Source organism: Erpetoichthys calabaricus, chromosome 2 (assembly GCF_900747795.2).
Source record: "Erpetoichthys calabaricus chromosome 2, fErpCal1.3, whole genome shotgun sequence".
NCBI classification, from domain to species: Eukaryota; Metazoa; Chordata; class Cladistia; order Polypteriformes; family Polypteridae; genus Erpetoichthys; species Erpetoichthys calabaricus.
This window is the reverse complement of record NC_041395.2, coordinates 176190521-176207720: the sequence shown is the minus strand read 5'-3', so window position 1 is coordinate 176207720 and position 17200 is coordinate 176190521. Positions and strand designations below refer to the sequence as shown.

The 17200-nt window shown below is 38.0% G+C and overlaps 1 protein-coding gene across 3 annotated transcripts in view; it reads right to left on the bottom strand.

Moving 5' to 3' along the window:
• LOC114646568 (uncharacterized) overlaps window positions 1–17200 on the bottom strand; it is a 116245-nt gene that overhangs the window by 84674 nt on the left and 14371 nt on the right. For 2 of the 3 annotated variants that reach the window (XM_051922725.1, XM_028794822.2), the window contains 4 exons: window positions 11040–11225; window positions 5452–6243; window positions 4579–5025; window positions 3004–3120 (listed from right to left, as the gene is read on the bottom strand). In XM_051922725.1, coding sequence (XP_051778685.1) covers window positions 3004–3120; window positions 4579–5025; window positions 5452–6211 — 1324 coding nt within the window. In that variant the 5' untranslated portion in view covers window positions 6212–6243; window positions 11040–11225. The remainder of the gene's footprint in view (window positions 1–3003; window positions 3121–4578; window positions 5026–5451; window positions 6244–11039; window positions 11226–17200) is intronic. The other variant, XM_051922726.1, reaches the window with a different exon arrangement.

The following is a 17200-nucleotide window of genomic DNA, read 5'->3' as shown; positions in this document are numbered from 1 at the left end:
TAATTTTACACTTAGTATGAGGGACCACAAGAGACAACTGACCAGTAGGTCTAATCTTTCTGGATGGCTTGTGTAAAACACATAATTCAGATAGAAAAACAGGAGCACATCCATGTAATGATTTAAAAACCAGCAGCAAAACTTTATAATCAATTTTAAAACTAACTGGCAACCAGTGTAAAGAGGCCAATATTTGGGGATTGAGATCTTGAAAACTCTCAATGATCTGATCTCAGTTCATCAAGACAGTTATGCAACCGATTCATTGCAAAATTTCACACAGGACTATAAATCTGAGCGTCATCAGCATAGCAACGAAAGCAAACATTAAACTTCCTAAAAATAGCTCCTGTAGAATGAAGATATATCCTCTTTAATAAAATCCCTGTGTGCGTCCAGGTGTCCGTGTGTGTGTGTCTTCTGGTGAAGTGCGCATGCGCGGGGCACGGTGCAATGCGCGATATTACTGTCAGAGTAAGTTGAGGCGTTTTACGGAAATACAAACCAGTATTACTGTGAGAGGAAATTAAAGGTACACAATGCAGTGACACATATTACAGCCACATACAAGCCAGTATTACTGTCAGAGGAGATTAAAGGCATATTACCGACGCGCACGCCTGTATTACCGCCAGAGAAAATTAAAGGTATATTACGGACGTACAAGCCAGCGAACGTACAAGACAGTATTACTGTCACAGAAATTTAAAGACACACAATACACGGCGGCAGCCCACGAAGAACGGTCAGCTCAGCAAGTAAACATCAACAAAAGAAAGGCTGAAAGAAAGAAAAATACGACCAACAAAAAGAATGAGGTCAAAGTCCCTTGCCATTTAATATAGACTGTTCCTACTAATGCTTATGCACTACTGTTCTAGCGCCCGTTATTGTAACGGGCTACATGACTAGTAGAAAATAAAATCCCTGTGGAACACCACATTTAAAAGGAGCAGAAGATGAAAAAGAGGAATTGGGAGTCACTGTAAGAAAAGATAAGATAGACATGACCTGAACTAGTCAAGAGCAGCCCTTTTAAGTCCCACTGGATGCTCAAGCCACAAAAGATCAAAAGACACTGAGAAATTTAGAAGGACAAGGACTGCTGCCCCTCCTGAATCAGTAATAAGACAGATGTCATTAAACACTTTCAGGAGGGCAGTCTCAACCCCATGATAACGCCTAAAGCCAGATTGGTAGATTTCATATAAATTATTAGAATTAAGATGATCAACCAATTGTTCATAAATAATTATTTGTAATATTTTAGCCAAAAATGGCAATTGAGAATTCAGACAAAAATTGGCTAATACGCTAGGATCTAACCTTTTTAAGACAACGTTGCACCACTGCATGTTTAAAAAATGAGGTCACAACACCCTTACTAAAAGAACCATTTATATTTGCCAACAATACTGGGCCTAGGACGTCAAATGCCTCCAATAAAAGTCGTAGTGGAGTAACATTAACTGGGCAAAAAGTAGGTCTAAGTTTATCAACAATGCTATTCAACTGTGAAAGTGTAACATCATCAAAATGAGTCCAAAATAACATCTTGATTGACAACAGGAAGTAAATAGCCAGTTGGTAAGATGCTAGAGCGGACTGCTCAGATGATTAAGCGGTACTATTTAAACTCGTCCCTGAACAGGGGTGAATAGCTGCATTAATTGCCTTAAATAAGATCCTGGATTTCTTAGAATGACAGGATTACCAAATCCGAGAAGTAGTCATATATACATTTCTTAACTGCCTCCTGAAAGTTAGACAGAGAAATCCTAGAAATCTGCACAGATACAGTCACCCTGTCCTTTTCCATCATCATTCTGCAATCCTACAGGCACGCCACAGCTGACACGTGGTATCATTAAACAATGGAGCTGGTCTTCCCTTTTGGCAGCGCATTATGAGGGGGGAAATTGAGTCTAAAACCGTTTTACAATATGAATTAAAGACTAAAACAGAATCGTCAACACTATCATATTGACTTTGTATATCCAAACTGGTAAACATACCTTTAAAAATCAGAAATAATGGAAGAATTTAAAATGAGAGTAGTGTGGGGCACATCTTGTAGCAACAACGTCAACAGTAATATTCACATTTATCGTTATAGAAAAATGATCAGTAATATGAAAATCGCATATCTTAATGTTATTAAATGTAATACTGTACCTCGTGTAAGAACAAGAAAGAGGTTATGATCAAGAGAATGAGTTGGAGTATTAATATTCTGAATAAAATCCAGTGAATCCAATAATAATAAAAAAAGACTTTAAATCAATGGTTTAGAATGACAACAAATATAGATATTAAAATCATCAACAATTGATGCCATTGACTGGCTCGCACGTTCCCCAGATCTGAATCCAATTGAGAACGTCTGGGATGTTCTGTATCAGTGCATCTGATGTCGCCAAGTAGCACCACAGACTGTCCTGGAGCTCATGGATGCCCTAATCCAGGTCTAAGAGGATATCCCATAGGACACCATCCGCCATTTCATTAGGAGCAGCACAAACATTGTCCGGAGTGCATACAGGCATAGGGGGCCATACACAATACTGAGTCACACTATGTGTTGCTGTGGTGAAATTCACGCATGTTGAGTCAGCATGTGATTTTAATTTTTAACTTTGATTTGTAGTTGTGAGGTACATTCCAGCCCTCAATTCATTGCCGATTTTGGTTTCCACTAAACACAGTATTACTCAGTAAAGATTTTTTCCACTTGAATATTTTGTTCATCGAGTTCCAATGTGTGATTTATGTGTTCCTTAATTTTTTGAGCAATGTAGTATACATAGGATAGGAAGGATTTTTTTCTCCCGTGCAGCTTCAACAAAAACTAAAAAACAAAGAAAAATAACTGATGCTTATTAACGTTCTTTCTGAAAGAAAAGGTTGCTTGAAAGAGCTCATGAACCCCTATGAAGGTCATCGGCAATCATAATTTTTTATGGAAATATTTACAGTCTTACAATGGCAAAATGTTACACCTACCTTTACTTTTTGCTGGTAGTGCAGAATTTAATTCAGACTGAACGAAGGCCACACCGTCTGCACCCATGTCCTCTATTTCCATGTAAATCCCTTCCAAGCAATCAGGGATATCTTTAGCTGAAACAGAGAAATTGAAAATACCAAAACAATATTTTAACACAGTCTACTAGATCTGCTTTTGTCACATTTATATAGAGTATCTACCATTATACTTATGCCTATTATTTTTACTTGCTTACAGTATATTTACATTTATTTACTGTTGTTCTGAATGTCACAACAATCTCTGTCCTAGGGTTTTATTTTAGCTATGAGACCTGACCTCACGCTATACAGGGAGTAGTAGTAGTAGTAGTATAATTAAGTTTCAACATATAGTTAGACTTACTGCCATGTTACTTGTCGCCACTGCACTCTGAAACTTACCTGTACAGCTTTACAGGCATTTCCGAGGCTACCAAAAATGGTGTTGACAAGTGAAGTGAAACATTAGCTTTAGTCAAGATCTTAGGATCTACAAGGCTTATCTATTTCTACTGTTCTCTTGATTTTTGTAATTGTACTTTTGAGCATATAATTGACTTGTAGGGAATTGAAAATTTTGCATTTGATGGCTCATGCATCAGTCAGAGCCACGTAATACTGTAAAAAAGCTATTGAAATACATTTTTAATTGTTGCTGTTACTGCAGATATAACCCTAGATATTTTCATTACATAATGAACCAGAAAAAAAGCAAAAAGTTGTAAATATCCTAATGGGATATTAGCTGTATTGGGAGACAGTCCAATAGATTTTATTTTTTACTTTTGATTGAAGAATCAAGGAAATGTTTGAACAAACAATTGTGACTAACAGGATTAATATATCATCAGGATACTGCAAGTTTCTGTATTTGCACTCCCATCTAGCATGTTCAGTAGGTTGAATTTGGGGTCCCACAGAAGGGGGGGGGGGGGGGGGGGGGACAAAAACACAAAGCTTAGTGGATGCAAGGATTTTTTTTAAGGTCTTTCTACTATGAGTGGCCAGGCTAAATGCCAGGGACTTTAAATGCACTCAGTACACAGAAATCACAATTTATCTTTCAACAAGTTACTAGAACAAAGTCAAGTCAAGTCAAGTTGGGGAGCATACAGTAGAACAAAACCAGAATAAAAAAAACAAGTGTGAAAAATGGTATTTCCTTCCTTAACTGATTTTCTTTTGTTAGTTTTTCCAAAGCTATATCTTTCAGAAAGGTCTTTAATTTGAGCAACATTTTCTAAATTTAAATGCCCATGAACTGCCAATGCACATTGCTTCATGTATGAAAGAGGATAATTGGTTGTATGCATATATGTTATACTGTGACATTAAAGTATAACAAGCAAGTATTTAATATCTTTATTGTCCCTCCATTTTTAGATTTTGGGAAAATGTACTGCTTTCTTTATAACTCTTTAAAAGCTAAAATTTTGAAAACATCTGCACAAAATATGCCTGTCAGTCTAAAGCAAGTATTGAGGTTCTGATCTGATATTGTTTATTTCAAAGTAAAAATGCAGATTGCATAGAACAAAAAAATGCATTAACCTGGATTTGCAGCAGTAAGAGGCCAGTCTGGTTCTTTTGGTAATGGTCTGCCAAGGTGGCTTGGGCTAACTTCAGCAGAACGAGTATCTGTACCTCCCTCAAATTGTTGCTTCATTTGCCAATATTCCAGATCCAATAAAATATTTTTGTTTCCATGGCTGTGCCTCTCAAGAGCCTTGGGATATTTCTCATTAAAAGGTGACTTGGGTGTTATTCTGTTTTCCATATTGGCATTATCCAACAGAGAATCAAACTTGTTTGCTTCTTCTTCAAGTTTGGCCTCTTGTCTCTCCTTGTCACTTCTGTTGTGCCTCTGGAAGTGGCAAACACAAGGACAACATGGTGGGCACTCTGGTTCTCTATTCACCTCCACCACCCTTTCCTTTAAATTAAGGTCTCTGTACTTCCAGATGTCACCTCCTTCATTGGAGTCCCTAGTGGCTAAAGCTGGAAAGAAATATTACAGTCATGTCAGGTTAAGATTCTTCTTCTTTATAGTATGTATCCTACTAATGAATCAGTCTTATTGAAGTCAAGATTTGCTTACGAAAGCTGAACTTTGTTACGGCTTGCACCTACTGTGCATATCATATGAGACTCAAACTTGATCAAAGAAACAGATAAGTTAGTTTAATACCACTTTGCAAGAACTTGTGTACATTTTCATAAAATATCCATACACACACATTTGTTTCAAACTAAAACTAATTCAAACATTTAAACTATAAAATACTGTTATGTGTATACTGAGATTCTCCTAAAATATTGCTTTCACAATATTTAATATGTATGGCTAAAATAGAAAAAATGTTTTTAAAGAAAATTATAAGAACTGTAACAACACAGATAAAGCAAAAAATGCCAAATCCTCACTTTTCTGTTCTATGTGGGAAGGACGTGAAGAATTCTCTTCTTTGAGGGAAGCTTCATTGAACTTGCTCACTGGTTTTTCCATCAACCGTGTCCATGGACTTGGGCCCGGTCTCACCAGTGCATTTACCAAAGAGTCTACATTTTCATCTTTAGCCAAATTAGAGTCTGCCATGGCATTGGCAGCGGAATCTGACATAGAGCTCTTGCCAGCCACAGAAAGCTGAAGTCTGCTCTTTCTGTACTGACCAGGTAGAGAAAAATGACGCATTAAGGTATTTTCTCTGCATTTCTCACCATTTCGGCCATTCTCCACAATCCTCTTTTCTTCTAGTTCAATCTTGGAGACCTTTGAAAGTACTTCAGTGGCTCTCCATGGACTTGGGCCCGGTCTCACCAGTGCATTTACCAAAGAGTCTACATTTTCATCTTTAGCCAAATTAGAGTCTGCCATGGCATTGGCAGCGGAATCTGACATAGAGCTCTTGCCAGCCACAGAAAGCTGAAGTCTGCTCTTTCTGTACTGACCAGGTAGAGAAAAATGACGCATTAAGGTATTTTCTCTGCATTTCTCACCATTTCGGCCATTCTCCACAATCCTCTTTTCTTCTAGTTCAATCTTGGAGACCTTTGAAAGTACTTCAGTGGCTCTTCTTGTCCTGTTGACCCTAATATGAGGTTTGGGCGGAGGTAGCGGCTTTGGTTTTGGTGGCACAGGTGGTGGCTCGACAGAATGAATAAGTGGGTCTATGTTGCCTGCCATTATTCAAGTGCCTCTCAGGGCTAAACAGAATCCTAAAAAACAGAAAACAGTGATTAGAAATATATATGGGACTATTTCAAGTAGTCAAATTTCAGTGGCTACTAATCTCTGTATTTTTATATAATAATGTGTTGCAATAGGAACTAACAGAGCAACAAATCTTGTGAAGCTCTTCAGATTGATTGGTGTAATTAAAATATCGAGGAGACTGTAAAATGCCATAAGTATGATAATGTCCAGAAATACTATCAGAACAGTGAAGTCGGTTCAAAAGACAATGTCCAAAGAATCAGAGAGAAAAAATAAAGTAATGTCCAATGGACAAAAGATGACCGTGAAAAAACTAGAAATGAATGAAATAGTTATTTGCCAGACAAGGGTCTGTTTATGAAACAGAAAAAAACCATCTGAGAAATTGCTACAATATTATGAGTGGCAAAATCTACAGTTTGGTACATCCTGAGAAAGAAAGCAAGCACTGGTGAACTCAGCAACGCAAAAAGACCTGGGGCCTCATGTATAAACGGTGCGTATGCACAGAAATGTTGCGTTCGAACGTTTCCACGCTCAAAGCGCGATGTATAAAACCTAAACTTGGCGTAAAGCCACGCACATTTCCACGGTACCTCATACCCTGGCGTACAACAACACCAACAACATTTATTTATATAGCACATTTTCATACAAAAAGTAGCTCAAAGTGCTTTACATAATGAAGAAAATAAAAATAAAAGACAAAATAAGAAATTAAAATAAGGCAACATTAGTTAACATAGAAAAGGAGTAAGGTCTGATGGCCAGGGTGGACAGAAAAAAAAAAAAAAAAAAAACTCCAGAAAGCTGGAGAAAAAAATAAAATCTGTAGGGGTTCCAGGCCACGAGACCGCCCAGTCCCCTCTGGGCATTCTACCTAACATAAATGAAATAGTCCTCTTTGTAGTTAGGGTTCTCACGGAGTCACTTGATGCTGATGGTCACACAGACTTCTGGCTTTTAATCCATCCATCATTTTTGGAACATCATGGTACTTAGAGTAGATGGTGGTGGCGCAAGCCACCACCAAAAGGACACCGGAAAAGGAAACAGAACAGAGAATAGGGGTTAGTACAGATTTTAGAGCCACCATGAATGGTTATTATAATGAATTGGATATACAGAGTATCAGGATTAAATTACAGGGAAGTTGATACATATGATGATGATGATATCATTTTTAAGATGAAATGCAGCAAAATATGTTTATTATATTATACAGATAAAACTTTAACTTCATTTAAATAATCTATTTTGTTAATAATTAAAGGACACGGTGTCGCTACGGTAGCAAGGATCTGGCACTCCGTTCACGGATTTTTCCTGCCTCGCACTGTATGCTTCACTGGAACTTGCGTGAAGGATAGAATAATTAAACATGTACTAGGAAGATATTTCAACGTTCCTTAAAAGTTTTGAAGAATCGGCCTTCTAAGCTTACAGAAGGCTTAACGTCTATTACAGAGCTGATTGTGTGGCGATTGGGTATTTGGAGAAAGGAAGGACAGGAATTGGGGGTTAGTACGTATGAAAGAGACAGTACTGCTGCAATAAATTATTTCATCGAAGGTCGTGCACAATCACTGCGCCACCGTGTTCCCGTTTAATAACATGCTTTAACTCCTATCATCATGAACATTATATCAAGTACAGTGGAACCTCGGTTTGCGAGTAACTTGGTTTACGAGTGTTTTGCAAGACAAGCAAAAATTTTTAATAAATTTTGACTTGATAAACGAGCGAGGTCTTGCAGTACGAGTAGTATGTATACTCTTTGTCTGCTGAGCGTCATGTGATCACAACTGAGCTGATGGTTCTTCTCTCTCTCACTGCGGAATTGTGGGCAATCGTCTCCTATTCTCCATCTGAGTCGGCGTGCCTCACTCATAGTAAACATCAGTACGACCGTATACTGTTTACTACAGCATTAGCATTGTGACTGTGTGTGTGTGTGTGTGCGCGCGCTTGTGTGTCTATGTGTGTGTGTGTGTGTGTGTGTGCTCGCACGCACGTGTGTGCTATGACGTGCCAGTCCCTGTCTTGCACACTAAAACACAAAGCGGAGTCACAGTACTTTAGCAACACCAGCTTTATTCAGCTTGAAACAGACACAGCAGTCAGGCAGGGCCCTGCGCATTTATAATGTTCCTTGTATCACCCATCGACGTCAGGCGCTTATAGCATGTCCGCGATCTTTTCGGATTCGCTTTTACGGAGAACTGCTACAGCGCTGGGAGACTGCGATTGCTTTGGGATGCTCTTCTGCGTGTCGTCCCATTGGGTGCAATCCCACAAGAGTTTAGAAACTCACTCACACCAGCCATGATTCTTTTCAAAGGTAAAGTGCAGGTTAATTTGTTTTATGTATTTTTACTTTATATTTTGTATTAATCATTTTTATATGAATAGTTTTGGGTTGTGGAACAAATCATCTGAGTTTCCATTATTTCTTATGGGGAAATTCACTTTGATATAAAAGTGCTTTGGACTACGAACACGTTTCCGGAACGAATTATGCTCACAAACCGAAGTTCCACTGTATACATCTCAGTATTTTAATTATTCAGAGAGCTGTAATATTACGAATACAATGGATTCTGTGTCCTGTCGGAGGAAGAGAAAGCCGGTAAGCACGTAGTGATACACACACAGCACATAGAAGATCAAATACAAAAAAGCATTTAACGTGCTACTTTAGTTACGATGGGATTTGAGAAACTAGTAAATTAAATGATTTTAAGATGAAGTTTGTGATGTTCTACTTTAATGACAAAATAAACTACATGATCAAAGTGGAAATTTTGAGATTAAAGTTGACATTTCGTGCTTTATTCCCCACTGTGTGCCTATTTTTTTTTTCTCTGTACCCAAATAAGCTTTCATATGAAACTCACACAGTGGGCTATGACTCGGCTTTTCACGGCGACTTTGATATGTGACAGCTTCTTTTTTATTTCGGGCACTGTGCGACTTTGTGAACTTCACCTTTTGAGTTTCTCCAACACTCTCTGTCACTTGATCAATTTCCTTTTCTTGTTTATACCACTGTTTAAACCAACAAATAGTACATTTTTCCTTGCCTCCACTTGGTATTCGCTGAAATTCTTCTGTTTTCCTCTGTGCTTTTCCCATTGTCTTTTCACGGAAGGTTGATCTTAAGGGCTATTTATATTGATTTGCATATTCAAAGAGGCGTAATTCTGGGAGGAGTTGGGGTGGGACAGAAGGCGCGTTCATGTGCGTTACTTTTCACGCTGATCGGGAGTTATGTAGCGGAAGAACGTGAAAGTTTGCGTACGTACAGATTCCTGCATTTGGATTTTTCTGTGTGTATGCACATTCCCACTTTTGTGCTTACGCCATGTTATAGTGCGAGTTCTACGCACGGCGTTATACATGAGGCCCCTGGACGTCCACAGAAGACAACAGTGGTGGATGATCGCAGAATCATTTCCATGGTGAAGAGAAACCCCTTCACAACAGCCAACCAAGTGAACAACACTCTCCAGGGGGGTAGGTGTATCGATATCCAAGTCTACCATAAAGAGAAGACTGCATGAAAGTTAAATACAGAGGGTGCACTGCAAGGTGAAAGCCACTCATAAGCCTCAAGAATAGAAAAGCTAGATTGGACTTTGTTAAAGAACATCTAAAAAAGCCAGCACAGTTCTGGAAAAATATTCTTTGGACAGATGAAACCAAGGTCAACCTCTACCAGAATGATGGCAAGAAAAAAGTATGGAGAAGACGTGGAACAGCTCATTATCCAAAGCATACCACATCATCTGTAAAACACAGTGGAGGCAGTGTGATGGCTTGGGCATGCATGGCTGCCAGTGACACTGGGACACTAGTGTTTATTGATGATGTGACACAGGACAGAAGCAGCCGAATGAATTCTGAGGTGTTCAGAGACATACTGTCTGCTCAAATCCAGCTAAATGCAGTCAAATTGATTGGGAGGCGTTTCATGATACAGATGGACAATGACCCAAAACGTACAGCCAAAGCAACCCAGGAGTTTATTAAAGCAAAGAAGTGGAACATTTTTGAATGGCCAAGTCAGTCACCTGATCTTAACCCAATTGAGCATACATTTCACTTGTTGAAGACTAAACTTCAGACAGAAAGGCCCACAAACAAACAGCAACTGAAAGCCGCTGCAGTAAAGGCTTGGCAGAGCATTAAAAAGAAGGAAACCCAGCATCTGGTGATGTCCATGAGTTCAAGACTTCAGGCTGTCATTGCCAGCAAAGGGTTTTCAACCAAGTATTAGAAATGATCATTTTATTTCCAGTTATTTAATTTGTCCAATTACTTTTGAGCCCCTGAAATGAAGGGATTGTGTTAAAAAAATGCTTTAGTTGCCTCACATTTTTATGCAATCGTTTTGTTCACCCCACTGAATTAAAGCTGAAAGTCTGCACTTCAACTGCATCTGAGTTGTTTCGTTTAAAATTCATTGTGGTGATGTACAGAACCAAAATTAGAAAAAAGTTGTCTCTGTCCAAATATTTATGGACCTAACTGTATTTCTTTGAGTGCACTAAAATTCATCATAAACTAGTCAAAACCCAAACAGAAGTCTTCACACAATCAATTCTTCAAATCAAACTTTCAGACACACTGCATAAATTAACCTGCCAAGGTCAAAGTCTATTTCTTTATCTCTGGAAGCCAAGTTTTTTTGTATTGCTGATATTTGTTTGAAAAGTAATAGTTAAAAAATAAATAATATTTGAAAATGTAATTATTTAAAAAAAAAAAAATTAAAACACATCACATAAATACTCACCTTCACAACAATACAGAAGCGTTTTGCTTCCCCACTGGTTATTTAGTCATTTGCCCTGAGGTCAATATTCTCTTTGAGACAGGTACTTAATGCAACTAATAACTCAATAGCAAGACTATGTCTCTTCTTTCTTGTCCCACATCAAATATGTTTAGATATGAAGGTGATTTCCAGTAGTGTTGTAACCTAAAAGGCAAACCTACATCTCAGACAATATCAAGGTGTTGCCAATTGTCAAAGTAAGCATGCTAAATTCCTAAAATATTAAAAGTGTATTCTCTCATTTTACATTGCTTATTAATCATACTCTTGACCTTTCACTGTTTTGTCCCATCTTTACAATGAAAAACCATAATAACCCTATTCATTTAAGAATTTTTTCTATTACTTTTAACCATATGCCCTCGTGTGTTTAAAATAAATACATAATAATTACTCTCCACAATGCTATACTGAATTAAAAGGAATTTGAAAATTAATAAATGGATGGATGGATGTTGTAATATTCAGTCATTAAAAACAGTGAGAAATTTTAGGTGATTAAAGGGTAGACTTTCCTAGTACAGCTTTATTATCTGCATACTTCAGATATTCCAGCATATTCTTCATGTTCTCCAATCCTAAACATCTTCCAGTACCTTCAGCAATGAAATACATGCTTCTTGCGCACACTTTACAATTTTTCAGACATATTAATCTTCTATTCTACTTACTACTTCATGATGTACTGTACATATAACTTCCTCATATTTTACTCAGTTACTCATATTGCAGTATACTGATAAAAGAGAGTTCCCCTTGCTCTTAATAGTTCACTTAAAAATGAACTCACAGGTTTGTTTCCTTTACACAGCTACCTTAATTTAAAATGATCATTTTTGCTGGAAGTAAATAGCTGTTTTTAACAATATTGACACAATTCTCTATGAAAATCATATTAACACATTTTTTTTTTATCTAGAGCTTATCTAAAGCTAAGAGGTTTTGTTTCTCTAAACCAGGGCATAATTAGTTCTGGAGATTATTGGCATTTTTCACCCACCTTGTTAATTTTACACAAAATGAGCACATTTTTTAAATGCTATGACCCAAATACACAGTTGTATTAAGTTATTTAACTTAAAATGAAAATATTTTTATGTTGCCCAAGGTTGCATGTCTTTCAGTACACTTAGGAAATGAGTGGAGGTGGACTGCTACAAGTATTCAGTATCTGAGACTATTTTCAAATGTGTTTCTGTATCTTCTGTAGTATTTTTCCTGTCAGAGTATTCTGCATTTGCAATAGTAAGGTATTTTACATACAGTATATTAGTGCTACTTTGGAATCCCTGGGGATTCCCAGCTTTTTTTTATAATTGGAAAAACTGTTAAAAGACTGTTAGTAAATTTAATTTTTCCTCCAGAGTGCCACAGTTTTCAGTGGTTGTAAAGGCCAATTTATAGTAGCTTGTTTTAGATATTTCGGCAAGCCTATCACTTAACTTACTTAACTTACTAAAAGAGAATTTCTTATTTTGAAGACAACATGGCTATTAAACATTACATAGATTATACAGATTACAAAAGATGTATATTTTTAATTTACTGGGTTACTTTAGTAAAAATGCTAGTTTTGCTTAAATAATTTTTGAATCACACACGGCATAACCGGCTAGCATTACTCTAACCACAGTGAATGGAGTTACAGTTAACTCTGTTAATTCTTTTAGAATTACTGCCTTATGACATAACTGTATACAATATAATAACTTCAATACCCCTCCCTCCTCAAAGTATCTGATCATTATGTAAAGATCTGCATTTGTAATGAAATGTGCTGCTATGTTGCACTCATTTTTAATATAAATTTCTGCATATTTTATTCTCTCTTCTCCTCCAAACAACCAATGACTTCTGATAGGATATCATACTTTTAACACCTGTTTTTAACACTTTGTTGGCTTTGATAAAGCTCCAGTAGGTTTAGTCTTTTTTTTTTTGTATAGTAATGCTTTCCTCATTAGATTAGATCATTCTGCATTTGCCATTTTTTAAAACTTTACTAGAACCTAAGCAACACTCGATTTTATCCTTATTATGTACATTTTGTATACCTTGTCCAGGTTCATGTCAGTTTCTTAGCACAAGTACTCTAATGAATTTCAACACTAGAGAATTCCACTTCTTACAAACTCTTAAATTCCTTCTGTGGTATTGTTCTCAACATTTTGGGTCAGAAATCTGTTTCACCATTTTTAAAAACTATTTTCCAATAAGCTGCAGCAAAATAACATCAGGGAGGAATGAAATGGCATGAAGACCATCACAGGTTATAAGCAAAGGAACAGCTACACAGATGTGGAGTGAGGGAATGAGTTCAGTCTCTTCTACAACCAGTTCAACTGTCCTGCTCCTGCTTTAACTGCCACAAACTCACCAGCCACCACAGCTGACAGCATATAGTAGATCATGCAGCCTTCTCGCCCCACCAGCATAGCAGCTTATCAGAAGGTGCTAACAGTCCCCCTGCGTCTCTGCCCCCTGTTCTTCACACCATCACTGCTGACCAGATTAGAGGAAAACTGAGGAGGCTGCACTCAGGAAGGCAGCTAGTCCAGATAAGGTGTGTCCAAGACTTATAAGGGCCTGTGTGTCTGAACTGGCAGGACCCATTCAGCACATCTTCAGCCTGAGCTTACCACTGGGGAGGGTCCCCACACTGTGGAAGACCTCATGTCTCATCTCGGTTCCCAAAAAAGTGAGATCTAGTGAACTCAAGGACTTCACGCCTGTTGCCTTAACATCATGAAGACCCTGGAGTGGCAACTACTTCTCAGACCACAGGCGAGTCATGCCCTAAGCCCCCAGTAGTTTGACTATCGAGAGAAGGTGGGCGTAGATGATGCCATTCTCCACCTTCTCCTCACTCACATCTGGACAAAGTATGTAGTGCTGTGAGGATCATGTTATTTGACTTTTCCCAGAACCTTCAACATCACACAGCCCCTCCTACTGAGGGACAAGCTGTGAAGAATTGGAGTAGACTCAACTGGTGAACTGGATTACAGATTACTTCACTGGCAGATCTCAGTTTGTCATACTAGAGAACTGCACATCACAGACTATAATCCGTAGCACAGGAGCTCCACAGGGGACTTTTTTTTTCTCCTTTCCTCTTCACCCTGTACACATTTGACTTTAGCTACAATTCAGGGACATGCCAAATGCAGAACTGCCATTGTGGGGTGTGTCGGGGTGGACAGGAAGAGGAGTACATAGGTCTGGTGAATGACTTTGTAGGATGATGTCAGTCAAACCAACTGCTGTTGAACACTTCCAAAACCAAGTAGATGGTCATGGACTACCTACCATAGGTGTAAACCAGCACTGAGACATATCCCAATTGAAGGGGTTGATGTGAAGTGGCTCAATATCTTTAAATACATTGGAAAGCGGTTGGATAACAGGCTGGACTGGTCAGAGAACACAAAGACTCTGTTCAGGAGGATGAGCTGGGCTCCTTTAAGATATGTAAGAAACTCTTGTGGATGTTCCATTAGTCAATGGTTGCAAGTACTCTCTTCTATGCTGTGGTGTGCTGGCGGGGGGGATTGCACGAACAGAGATGCTGTTTGTATTGACAAGCTGATTAGATGAGCAGGATCTGTGGTTGGCATGGAAACGGACTCTCCTGTGACAGTGACAGAGAGAAGGACACTATGGAAGATGCTATCTATTATGGACAATGAACATCACACCACCAAAATTAAGCAGGAGTTTGTTTAGTGGTAGGCTGCTTTCACAGAACTGCAATACGGAGAGATACAAAAGATCTTTTGCTCCCATAGCTCTTTAACTTTTCCTAAACGGAGTAGTGGGTGGTTAAGTTCAAGGCCTGATGCTCCTTCTCTGCTCATAAGCTGTATTAGCTATGCACTACATCCGATATCACAATACTTGGTCGCTACTGTACAACCTTTTTTCCATAACGTGTTACTTTAAACATGTTATCCTATCATCATAAGCCATGTCACTTTATTTTAGTTTAATATTATGTCACTTTAGTATGTGCCCACCTGTTACTTTGGTAGTAATGTAGTTTGCACAATACCCATTGCACTGGCATTATTGTATGCGCCATCTACATTACCTGTATTGGACTGTAAGATTCCAACTCCAGTGTGCTTACTTAATGTTGCTTGTATGGTGTGTTCTTAAATGTATGTATTTAACTTGGCATAATCCTTGGCTACTGGTACATAAATTTCCCTCGGGATCAATAAAGTATCTATCTAATATTAAAAGGCTGGAAATTTTTTTGTTACTACCATCTTTCCAAGTTTATCTTTTCTTATTGAAAAATGTGCTGGCCGACATCAATTATTCTATTATGCAAAATTCAACAAGATTTCCTTATTTGAGTCTTTGCTAATAGATCATTTTTCAAATCCCTCCCCCTGACTTAATTTAGTTTTATTTACTTTTAAATCATCACCATGTTGTGCTGGTCTTTTTTGGATCCATCTTCACTTTTACAAGTCTATAGCTATGTTGCTCTCTGACACAGAGGATGACCCAGCTAGAAAGGGGTTGTAATGTGCAGAGGTGTAATCAACTTGGCACAGGAAAGAGAAAGCTCCACCAAAACCTACTATGATAAAGGAAGCCAGGGGAGGCAAATCCTGCAGGTGTTGTGAAGAGGGAGTTTACTTGAAAGCACCAGCATGAGAAGAGTAGGGCTGTGGAGTGCATACAGGAGACGGAAAGGATTTTACAAGTGATGATTAACAGTTAGAAAGGTTGTCTTTAAGGACACCAAAAGACTGATTAGAGACAGGGTGCACTGGCAGTCTCTAGAAATAACTTTAGGCTGGTGATCTTTCAGCTAAACAATGCCCTTACTCAGGAAGCAATTATTGGTTTTGCTCTGGAAGGGATGCCGGGAATGAGTTTAAAGTACCCTCAGGTCAAAAGAGCCAGAAGTCTAGATTGAGGAAGAATTAAAGTTCAAAGGCATAAAGAAGAGTGGTCAGGGTTAAGAGAGAGAGTGAGAGGGTCTAATAAATAATAGGCAGTTTTCGACTATTGAGCAAGTAATGACACCTGAAAGGTAGGGTTTCATGCTTATGTAAGGAGGGCAGCAGGTTTCTGTTTTTCTCAGATGAGAATTTCACTTGTTTATCCCACACTTGTGCATGCTTTATTATTTAGGAACAAAAGCCTTATTCTGTGACCATTTGGTGTTTATGCTAAGTGTGGAAAAATATCAGCATAGAACTGTTAACGTAATAATTATCATCTTCTACAACTCTGTGACAGTCAGTTCGGTTTTCTATGCTGTGGTGTGCTGGACAGGTAACATCACTTCAAGAGAGATCAACCAGATCAACAAGCTGATTAAAAGGGCAAGCTTGGTTATAGGATGCACTGTGGACCCTCTGGAGGTAGTAGCGAAGGACAAAATTAAAAGAAAATGGAGTGCAATTATGATCAACTCTGCACCATCCTCTTTCTGACATGCAAAAACCAAGTACTTTTAGCCAATCAATTATTCAGCGTCTGTCAAGAAACGCTACTGGAGCCTCTTTATACCAGCAACAATACTCTGCATAATGGCTAAATGTAACAGCCAAGTCAGAATTTTTCTTTCTTTGGAATTTTCTTGCTTTATAGTCATTCCAGTGTGTCTTAAGACCGAAGTGTGTGTGTGTGTGTATGTGTATTTATATTATATATGTATTTATTTACTTACTTATCTATTTATGGATTTATTTAAAGAGCTTCTGTAAAAATTCAAATTTCCCTGGGAATAAATAAAGTTCATCTATCTACTTATGAATTCTCTACCAACTCTGAGACAAACACAAGTGATTGCCTAAACTCTTTATAGCAATAATCTGCATTTGTTTTTGTTATTTTCATAACAAAAGTGCAGCTCACAATTAAAAAAAGACAGATGCAGGTGGACAGTTTAGGTTCAAGATGAGGCTAATCCAAAAATCATCTTACATGTTCTTATTATACTTATATTTCAGCTTTCCTATGCAAATACAATCAGATACAATTATTTATGATAGGATTTTGCTAGGTGGCCAGCTTGGAGGCTTTGTTTTCTCTAACAAACATCCATTGTTTCTTTATGAATAATGTTCAGTCTATTTAAAATACTGTATTTAATT